This window comes from Vulpes vulpes, chromosome 12 (genome assembly GCF_048418805.1).
Source record: "Vulpes vulpes isolate BD-2025 chromosome 12, VulVul3, whole genome shotgun sequence".
Classification (NCBI taxonomy): Eukaryota; Metazoa; Chordata; class Mammalia; order Carnivora; family Canidae; genus Vulpes; species Vulpes vulpes.
Genome location: NC_132791.1, coordinates 112,502,946 through 112,513,070, shown reverse-complemented (window position 1 = coordinate 112,513,070; position 10,125 = coordinate 112,502,946). Strand labels below are relative to the sequence as shown.

Genomic DNA, 10,125 nt, shown 5'->3' with positions numbered 1-10,125 from the left:
ATTACATGGATACACTCCTAAATCATTAGTCAATGTAGCATGAACCACAGGAAAATGATCTCTATGAAAAATCTTAGACCTTGCCTAATGTTAAGTATTGAATTACAAAACCCGGGTATGTGTACTCAGGTCACTGAGGGACCAAGCTTTCTGAGACGGGTTAAGGTTGCAAGTAGATCAAAGCTGGGCTCCTCTGCTGGGAGCATTCTTAACTTAGTGGAGTCCTAATTGACCACCAGGTGGCAGATGTGTAGCACCCCCAGATCATGTCAGATTTGTCACCCTTAACCTGTTTTTTTGGTTCAGGTTTTAAGGACTGAGGCCTATCAGAACAAAGTGACACAGGCACAAAGGACTTCCAGGACTCAAATTCCAAGGCGGAGTACTTTCAGCCTGTAGCTAACCATTATTTACTAAGAAACCTAAATTCAACCCCTTTCCTAAACATCAAAGAAGCCAACCCCGTAGTAACCTTTAAAATGAGCCAACAATGTAGTTTTCCTTTAAAATACTTTACCTGAAAGCAATCCAGTAACCTGTCAAATACAACTGTACTAACATCAGCTCAGCCCACGGCTCAGGGTTAGCCTGGCGGTTTTAAGACATGAATGCAGAGGCTCCAGGCCTTTCCTTTCCAGTTGATTCTATGGTAAACTCCAGAGTTCTATGGGTTAGCACCCAGCTCAAACAAATATTCCCTTGAATAAGGGATATGCTGGGGTTTAACTTGATTTCTACATGACCAACTACTTCCGTTTAGGTATCATTCAAATTTCCCATTCCCAAACTTTCTTCATGCCAGATGAAGAAGTTGGATTCCTTTTTTCTTCCCCATCAACTTCAAGAGCACCAGGAGCGCCTAGATCCGCAGCTAGTTTCAATTTACCATAGCAACCATAAGCCTAGCTAATGACAAACCCAAACCACAATTTTGTTGATTTGGAACTGAACCTGAGCCACTTGACAACCCAGTATTTCACCACTAGGCCAATATCCAGCCCTTCCAAAACCAAATGGTACCTGTTGCCCTTGTATACATGGAGTCAGACAACTTTATGGTGCCAATTTTAAATACAGTTTTATTTAAGACATTGCATTTTCCACTTAACAATACAGTGCTTATAAAGTGCAATGTTTATTTCCTTTCCCTGTGCACATATTCCATATTCAAGTATCAAGAATGCCCAGTATATTTACTATAGCAGCTTGACTTTAAAACTGCCATGGAATTTGCTACAAATTTGGGTCCTTCAAATGTGTGGAACAATGCTAGACCTGTCATCAGGTTGGCTTAATCAACCTCTTCAATGGTAGGCCCAGAGGAGGCACCACCAGAGGGAGGAGCTCCACCACCAGGAAAGCCTCCAGGCATTCCTCCTGGCATGCCTCCTGCACTCTGGTATAGCTTCGTAATGATGGGATTGCAGACTTTCTCCAGCTCTTTCTGCTGATGTTCAAATTCTTCCTTCTCTGCAGTCTAAAAAAAAAAAAAGACATACTATAAATTCCTCAAGAAACTTCATGCCTGGTACAATCTGACAGTAACACCAAGCAAAAAAGCCTATCCCTACACTCAAGTCTTGGTCACCCATGAAATACTGGGTCACTCAGACATCCAAGGAAGGAAGCTAGTTGCCAACATGTGGAATTCTGGTGGAAACCGCGAATGTTTGGACCATTCATCATCGTGACCTGTATTTTTAGAAACCCATCTAATCTTTTCCTGCTGAAGCCCTATACCCACCACTATACAGTAGGAATCACAAACCTGGTTCTTATCGAGCCAGTTGATGATTTCATTGCACTTGTCAAGAATCTTCTGTTTGTCTTCATCATTGATTTTGCCCTGAAGTTTTTCATCTTCAACAGTTGCTTTCATGTTGAAAGCGTACGACTCAAGTGAATTCTTGGAAGACACCTTGTCTCTCTGCTTCTCATCTTCAGCTTTGTACTTCTCAGCTTCCTGGACCATGCGCTCAATGTCCTCCTTGCTCAAGCGGCCTGTGAAGTTTTTAGACACGACCTTAAAACCTGAACCTTCAAGTTACCCTACAACTTTTATTACCCGTGAAAGAAAGCTAAAAACAGGCTTCTAGGATAAATGCCTTTGGGAGGCTTTGGGAAGTTAAAGGTTTTGGAAATAACTATCTTAATGACCCACACCATCTTGTAGGACAAAAAGTAACACTCAAACCTGTGTTTAAACACTTACCCTTGTCGTTAGTGATGGTAATCTTGTTCTCTTTTCCTGTGCTCTTATCCACAGCAGACACATTGAGGATACCATTAGCATCAATATCAAAAGTGACTTCAATCTGAGGAACACCACGAGGAGCAGGAGGTATGCCTGTGAGTTCAAACTTGCCAAGTAGGTTGTTATCCTTGGTCATAGCACGCTCACCTTCATAGACCTTGGTAGGAAAACAAATCATTAAGAAGCTGCAAAAGTTTAGCAGTTTGTAGATTTCTGCATAAAGTCCATTAGGAGGAAAGACTGATCGCTCAGACATCCAAGGAAGGAGTTGGCCAACACAAATCTTCTGGTGGAAACTACGAATGGTTTAGGTCAAATCATCACAGCGAAACATGTCTTTCCAAAGCTACATAGAACCCTTAAATAGAGCCAAATCAGTACCAACCTGAATAAGCACACCAGGCTGGTTGTCAGAGTAGGTAGTAAAGGTTTGTGTCTGTTTGGTAGGAATGGTAGTATTGCGCTTAATGAGCACAGTCATGACTCCTCCAGCAGTTTCAATGCCAAGAGAAAGCGGGGTGACATCCAATAGCAGCAAATCTTGAACATTTTCAGATTTGTCACCAGAAAGAATGGCTGCCTGGACAGCTGGAATGGAAACAGTTTGTTAAAAAAACCATCGCAACCACCCTGTTAACTCACTAACAAAGGTCAATCGCTCAGACATCCAAGGAAGTTGGACCATCATTAGCTAAGCTTTTGGTGGAAACTACGAATGTTTAAAGAATCAATCATCATAGCGAAGCAGCCTAGGGCTTAACAAGGCCACTGGTTACAACGGTTTAAAGGTTGAGGGGATAATTTACCTGCACCATAAGCAACGGCCTCATCAGGGTTGATGCTCTTATTCAGTTCCTTTCCATTGAAGAAATCTTGCAGAAGTTTCTGAATCTTGGGGATACGGGTAGAACCACCCACCAGGACAATGTCATGGATCTGAGACTTGTCCAGCTTGGCATCTCGAAGAGCTTTCTCTACAGGGTCCAGGGTGCCACGGAACAGGTCAGCATTTAATTCTTCAAACCGGGCACGAGTAATAGAGGTATAGAAGTCGATTCCTTCATACAGAGAATCAATCTCGATACTGGCCTGGGTGCTGGAAGAAAGTGTACGCTTAGCCCGTTCACATGCAGTACGGAGACGGCGGACGGCCCTCTTGTTTTCGCTGATGTCCTTCTTGTGTTTGCGCTTGAATTCTGCAATAAAATGGTTGACCATTCGGTTGTCAAAGTCTTCTCCACCTAAGTGGGTGTCTCCAGCTGTGGACTTGACCTCAAAGATCCCATCTTCAATAGTCAGGATTGACACATCAAAAGTGCCACCTCCTAAATCAAAGATCAACACGTTCCTTTCAGCTCCAACCTGCAATTGGAATACAAGACAGTTACTCATTATGCACATCTCCTAGGTCTCTGATCTATATACCTATATCTATCTATCTAGAGAGAGTAAAGTGAATCCTATTCACAAGGGGTACATACCTTCTTGTCTAAGCCATAAGCAATAGCAGCAGCAGTTGGCTCATTGATAATTCGAAGTACATTAAGACCGGCAATAGTTCCAGCATCTTTGGTAGCCTGACGCTGAGAGTCATTGAAGTATGCAGGTACCGTGACAACTGCATTAGTAACAGTCTAAAAAAACAAAAAGTGGCTGTAAATCCTCTGTAAAATTGTCCACAGTCACATGATCATCGTCTACTTTTGTGTACTCTCAAAAGAACAAGCGTGTTTTAAACGTTTAAACTTCTCAGTTGTGGCCACTAGGTGTTCCACAGTACTCAAAATCCCATGCATTCATCAGGGAATCTGGTGCATGTTTCAACCTTCAACTACCTCCCTGTAGGGATGCATACTACTTACCTTCCCAAGGTAGGCCTCTGCAATTTCCTTCATCTTCGTCAGGACCATAGAGGACACCTCCTCTGGATAGAAACTTTTGGTCTCCCCCTTGTATTCTACTTGGACTTTAGGCCTGCCAGCATCATTCACCACCATGAAGGGCCAATGTTTCATATCAGATTGGACGACAGCATCATCAAATCTACGTCCAATCAGCCGCTTGGCATCTGTAAAAGGTCACCGAATGGAAAGTTTTGCTACACTATCTACCGAGGAAGAACCTAGTCCGCCATCACTCAAACGCCACGAGGACTAGTAACCAAACTACTTTCTAGTAAACGGACCCCTTCTTTGCCAGTTATCCCAACTATTTCTTAAAATACCTCAAACTTTTGCATAACGTTATATAATCACCACTGCAACAGACTTTACGATTCTTTTCCAGGCTTTCATGGCTGCCTCACTCTCCATAAACTTCTGACTTCCACCACCCGCACCTACACTCTCTACGCCGGAAGATCTAAACCAACGGCTTACCGAAAACCGTGTTGGTGGGGTTCATCGCAACTTGATTCTTCGCAGCATCACCGATCAATCGTTCGGTGTCCGTGAAGGCGACATAACTTGGGGTGGTTCTGTTTCCCTGATCATTGGCAATTATTTCCACTTTCCCGTGCTGGAAGACACCCACGCAGGAGTAGGTGGTGCCAAGATCGATCCCGACTGCAGGTCCCTTAGACATAGTTGCTAAGATAAAAAAAGAAAGCGAGTCCCCGGCTTGAGAACGGGATTGAACGCCTCGGAACGCTTCCTACGACAACTAAGCCACCGGGTACGAGCCCGCTTCCCCCGCCCCGAATCGCCGCCCATGTGGGAGAGCCCCGCGGGACGCCGGGGCCGGCAGCGCTGCAGCCGGGGTTGCCGTGCCAACGGCGGCGGGGCCGGCCCAGACCGGAAGGTGCACCTGCCCCGAGGGTCTGCGACAGCTCCGAGCACGTGGTGTCGGGCCCTGGAGCGCCGCTTCCCCCCGTCGCCGTGACCGGCGCTCCCGAGACCACACAATGCAGCCCGGGGTACGTGCTCCAGTCCCCCCGCCCCGCCCCCGGCGCTGGCCGCACGCCAACGGCGGCTCGCTCCTCACAGGACCTGCAACTTCCGCGCCCCGAGGGCGGAAGCGGCCCGGACGCCGCCGGCCCCCAAGGCTGCAGCCCACGCCCCGCGCCCCGCGGGGAAGGGCGCGCCCCAGCGCGGCAGGGAGAAGAACGGCGGCTCCGGACGCCCCCCCCCCCCAGGACCTCCACACGAAGGCTCGGGGCCCCCCGGGCGCCGCCCACCCGGCCCGGCCGCCGCCGCCCGCACGCCCCTGAAGAGCCGCCACAGGACCCCGGCACGCCCGGGCCTTACCTTCTGTGTGGGCCGGGCTCGGCTCGCGGAGACAACAGCCGTCTGCAGATCTGACGCCGCGTTCAATGAGACCGGTTTCCGCCCGCCACCCTGCCTCTTATACCCTGCCTCAGAACCTTCCAGAAGGGGTCCACCCCTGCCGGCTGCCCATCACGGCGGCGTCGGCCAATGGGCGCGCGGCCACCTCGGCGAGCCCCAATGACGACGCCGGCTCCCGCTCCGGGCCTCGCCCACTCCCGCCCCCATCCCACCCCCCCTCGCGATGACGCACTCACCGCAGCGTTCTGGAACTTTCATTCTCGCCCCCGCGCTCCGAACGGCCCCGGGGAAAGGGAGGGTGGAGCCGAGAGAGCCCGCGCGCGGGAGTCCTCAGTCACCTCAGGCGGAGGGGGGGGGCGAGGGGGAGGGGCGGAGGCCGCGTCCGCTTCTGCGCAGGCGCCGTCGCAAGCGCGCGCGGGGGGGGCCGGAAGGAGGAGGAGGGAGAGGGGCGGGCAGCGTTAGAGCCAGCCAATGGCAACGGCCCTGGCCGCCAGCGGGCTGGGACGCGGACCCGGGGGGAGGGCGGACCCGGCGGCCCGGGAGGGAAGGCGGAAGTGGAGCGAGGACAAAATGGCCGCGAAGGTTGTGCGCCCCTCCCCCCCTCGGCGTCGCCCGGGGTCCCCGAGGCCCTCGCGGGGCCCACGTTCCCGCGTCCCCTGCCTGGTTGGGCTTTGGGCCGGGTGTGCGCACTGGGGCTGGGGGGCCGGAGCGGGGGCGGGGACCGGCCCCGGGGCGCTGCCAGGGTGCCCTGCCCGGGGGTGCGCCGGGCGGGGGCGGGGCGGGGCGGGTGAGCCAGGCCGGCGCCCGGAATCCTCGGGCTGCGGGGCCCGGGCCTGCGCCCTGCCCCTCCCCCCGCCGAGGCCCCGGGTCGCTGCCCGCCGCCCCGGCCCCCACCCCTACTCCTCAGGTGTCTGTGGAAGGAAAGAAAGGCCCGCGGCTTGCTTCCGCGGAGGAGAACCAGGCATGAGCAGCCTGGGCGCCGGCGGCCCCGTGCCCTTCACCTGGGGCTTCCCAGGCTCCCTCATTTTCAGTGACCAGGTGTGTGGTTCTGTTCCCTTCCTGGATTTCTAAAAAAGCTCGCCCAGAAGCCGCCCCGGGGCGTCCCGAGAACAGGATTAACCGAGGGCGCGAGACGGTGGTGCTGATAACGGAGCCGCGCGGCGTGGGGGCGGGCCTGCGCCCGGGCCTCTCGGAGCCTCAGCTCCTGGAACGGTCTTCCAGGGCTGTTCTCTCACACAGGCCCGGCCGCCGCTATTCTTATTTAATGGGTAAATGGGCGGATGAAAAGATTATTATTTTTTTTTTCTAAAGACCACCTAACCGTGCTGTGGCTGTAATCAGAAAAGCCCTGCAGACGGTGCCTCCAAAAAGCCTGTCAGAAGAGGACACCTTGTCCTTGTCCAAGACAGTAAGGCCTAAAGGCAGATTCAAACATGTGAAGGAAGGGTGGGTTTTTGTCGTTTTTTTTCATGTTTTGCCTTTGCATTTTCCGGGGGTGGGTGGGTGGGGGAGGGCAGCGTTGGCTTGAGCACGTGGTGGCATATGCTTGAATTTTGCCCCACTTCCCAAGAAATTGTTTTTAGGGTGTTTTTACAACATACAGAGTTCTTTCATTTGTTAATATATAACCACCGGAACAGTTTTCTGGGGCATATATCGTATATTCCTGTATTAGAAGGAAAATGAGGTCCAGAGACGCTATCTGTAGGATTTACAGTTGGCTGAGCTAGAATGGAACCTAGCGCATTTGATTCCAGAATCCTTGGTCTGTTTTTTTTTTACTTGCCCTATAGTGCAGTTTTGTTTTTTTTTTTTCCTGGAAACACATGTAACTCCCAACTCGGAGGAGGAAGATGTGTGCCGTGGGAGGCTCCTTTCCAATTTATTTGGTATCTACGATCTTCCTTTTCCCGCTCAGCCTATCAAACACAATCTCTGAACTATATCCTACATTTTGCAGCTTGTGACCTCTGGACTGCCTAACCACGTTTTAACTGTTGAGCCACCGACCATGGAACAAGGTCCCAAATCCAGTGCCTTGGAATATCCCACCTAAAGTCACTGATGAAAGAAAGTAGATATCCTGTGTGTGCGGTCACTCACAGCACGTTGTAGAACTTGGACTGTGCGCTCATTAAATAGAATGATTCAGAGTGTATGTATATAAAGCTTATGACCAATGTCCCGCCTCCGCCTGTTTACAAGCTTTCAGACACATTCGGGACCAAAAGATTAAAGTTTGGGGGCATAGGGACTGCAGTGAAGTCTGAGGCATGGGGTTTCTGGCTGGGGAGTGGGGTCGTGAACATACTGGAGTCCCTGTCACATATCCAAGCACTAAGGGTTCTAAGGGCTTTGCATGTATTACCTCATTTAATTTTGTGAAGTTTTTTTTCAGATTCATTTGAACCTCTCGGTGCTTCTTTTTTGAGATTTGTTTGAATCCCATAGTGTGTAGTTTTGTCAGCACCTCACCTTGGCGTAAAATATTTGCATTGTGAATATTAGTTATTTTGATAACGTCCTTAAAGGCAGCATCTCTGTCATAACTTGGTATTCTCCCGTACTACTAAGCATCTCGCTTTGTTAGGAAACAGTACTTTGGTGTATTTGTGACTGAAATCAATAAATAATAGATGATATTCAGACTGAGTTCTGTTCTTCTTTTGGCAGCAAGCTAATGAACACATTTCCAGTGCAGGTTATATGACCTTCAGCTTCTCCTACAGTATATCACCTTTACTTATTTATTTTTTAATTGCTGATACAGATACATCTGTAATAAATATTTGGTTTCTGTGATCAAATACAGTCTCAATTACAAGGCAACTTAGAAGTTAAAATATAAACAGCTTAACACCAGAAATTAAGTAAAATTGTGTGTTTTTGCAAAAGCAACTCTGAAATTATTTTTATACAGTGTAACAACAAGGGCATCCACTTCATTGTTTCACAAATTTAAGTCTGGTTTATATATTTTACTGAAATGGTTATTCTCCGAACATTCACATCCTTCCGTTGGCATCTTCACACTAAAAATGTTTTTCTTTCTACTTTTTAGTTATCTTTTTTGTTTCATATTAACCGATCAGATTTATTTGACTTAAAGTTAATGGAATATGGTTTGAAACCAGTAGTGTCTCAAAACTTTATCTCAAGCCCAGAGCTTGCCGTATCTGAACCCAAAAACCTGACTCCAAGAAAAGTGCACTATCATTGCTTAAACTTGAGCACCTTATCTCTCAGAAGTTTCAATTCCTTAGAATTTCTCAGATTTTAGGTAGTTATCGGTCTTGTGAATTTTTTTGTAGATTTCCAGTGTGAATAGATTTCCAAAATCTGGCTATTCAACGGGTATTTTAGTCTTTTAGTAACTAACATGTTTAAATAACCTCAATCTCCATATCATGCAAAGGGGACTGATTCCTGCCTTCAAAGACATATGCAGGAAACCTTAGGTTCAAAGGTAGTAAGTAATGATTAGAGCAAATTGCTTGTGATGATAGAGCTGCAGCCTCCATAGTGACTTGTTTGGCTCAGGTTCTATAGGAATGAGAATCCTCAGAATTACATAGCAGAGGTGATAGGTTACCACATTACCAGAAGAATAAAAAAGTATAGAGCATGGAAGGGGTTTTATCTTACAATGAGGCAGTGTTAGTATTAAGCATTCCACATATACCAGCCTTCTTAAATTAATAGACATTCTTTACATTACTTCCTCAATGTCTCTTATCTCCCAGCTTTTTTTTTTTTAAGAGGAAGACAAACCTCAAATTACAATTTTCACCCAAGCATAAACCCCCTCATTTCTTAAAGAACCTTAGAAGAAAATGTATTTGCACTATATGAGGGCTGTGGTAGAAGAATTAAATGTAGAAAGGAAAAACCAGAAAAATGGGGCCAAATCCCAGATCTGCCTTTTCAAGCATCTGATGCCCATTTTAGAAACAATGCTTTCATCTCCAGATTCAGCATGACTTTTTCTTCCCTCTAACTTGCTGCCCTTTTAATCATAAATATTTTGCATTACCAATGGAGATCTGTTGACATTTGCCCTGAGGTCCTTGCAGGGCTTTTTTCAGATCTATCATTCTTGCCATTGGATGCATTTGACTCACAGGATAGTCAACACTATTAAAAAGGCAAGTTCTCGTATTGGAGGCTGCTGCTTGCTTTTTATTTCTCACACACCTTTCTTCCATGAATCAACTCTTAATGATGGTTATTGTGGTGAATCATTTCTGTTCATTGTTTCCAAGATGGTGACAGTTCAAATGTTAGCAGTCACTAATCCAGCCCTGTCCTGCCACCCACGAGTTATCCTCACCATCCCTTCCCTAAATATAATTCCCTTTCCTTCCAAACCTGGACTTCCTCAGAGGCTAAGCTGGGAAATTACTGAATTTATTTCAGCCTCTCAGGAGGGAATGATTATGACGTCCTTGTAATGCCATTAGGAAACGCTGGCAATCCCTGATCTTTTTGATAATTTAAGCCCTAGAATTATCAAAAGTCCCAGGTTCACATCCTTCTCCTAAAATGAAAGAAATGGAGGAAGCTCCAGGTTTGGTGTAATAAACTTCC

The 10,125-nt window shown here is 47.9% G+C and overlaps 1 protein-coding gene, 1 long non-coding RNA gene and 2 other non-coding genes across 5 annotated transcripts; 1 reads left to right on the top strand and 3 right to left on the bottom strand.

The window, feature by feature from the left end:
- Positions 1-1,052: 1,052 nt before the first annotated feature.
- HSPA8 (heat shock protein family A (Hsp70) member 8) lies at positions 1,053-6,051 on the bottom strand. Of its 2 annotated transcripts, none has more exons than XM_072729504.1 (9): positions 5,775-6,051; positions 4,633-4,842; positions 4,117-4,322; positions 3,736-3,888; positions 3,061-3,616; positions 2,640-2,842; positions 2,213-2,411; positions 1,769-2,001; positions 1,053-1,477 (listed from the first exon to the last, which is right to left on the bottom strand). In XM_072729504.1, exons 1-9 carry the CDS (start codon positions 5,794-5,796, stop codon positions 1,292-1,294), a joined length of 1,968 nt encoding a protein of 655 aa, XP_072585605.1. In that variant the 5' UTR covers positions 5,797-6,051; the 3' UTR covers positions 1,053-1,291. The 2 variants fall into 2 exon arrangements, with proteins under 2 accessions (XP_072585605.1, XP_072585606.1); XM_072729505.1 differs by lacking the exon at positions 5,775-6,051 and adding an exon at positions 5,500-5,753.
- On the bottom strand, positions 2,499-2,583 carry LOC112920387 (small nucleolar RNA SNORD14). The gene has a single exon (XR_003235051.1). It is a non-coding gene; the product is annotated as a small nucleolar RNA SNORD14 (small nucleolar RNA).
- Positions 2,910-2,997, bottom strand: LOC112920386 (small nucleolar RNA SNORD14). Its single transcript, XR_003235050.1, has one exon. It is a non-coding gene; the product is annotated as a small nucleolar RNA SNORD14 (small nucleolar RNA).
- Positions 6,052-6,436: 385 nt separating the features above from the next.
- Positions 6,437-8,184, top strand: LOC140594683 (uncharacterized). The gene is made up of 2 exons (XR_011995788.1): positions 6,437-6,576; positions 7,499-8,184. It is a non-coding gene; the product is annotated as an uncharacterized lncRNA (long non-coding RNA).
- Positions 8,185-10,125: the final 1,941 nt, after the last annotated feature.

Coding starts and splice junctions, on each gene's coding strand:
- HSPA8 (XM_072729504.1), bottom strand. CDS start 5,796: ATGAAAGTTCCAGAACGCTGCG. Junction 4,323..4,632: donor CCCCACCAACACGGTTTTCG/GTAAGCCGTTGG, acceptor GACCTTTTACAG/ATGCCAAGCGGCTGATTGGA. Junction 3,889..4,116: donor CAGAGGCCTACCTTGGGAAG/GTAAGTAGTATG, acceptor TTGTTTTTTTAG/ACTGTTACTAATGCAGTTGT.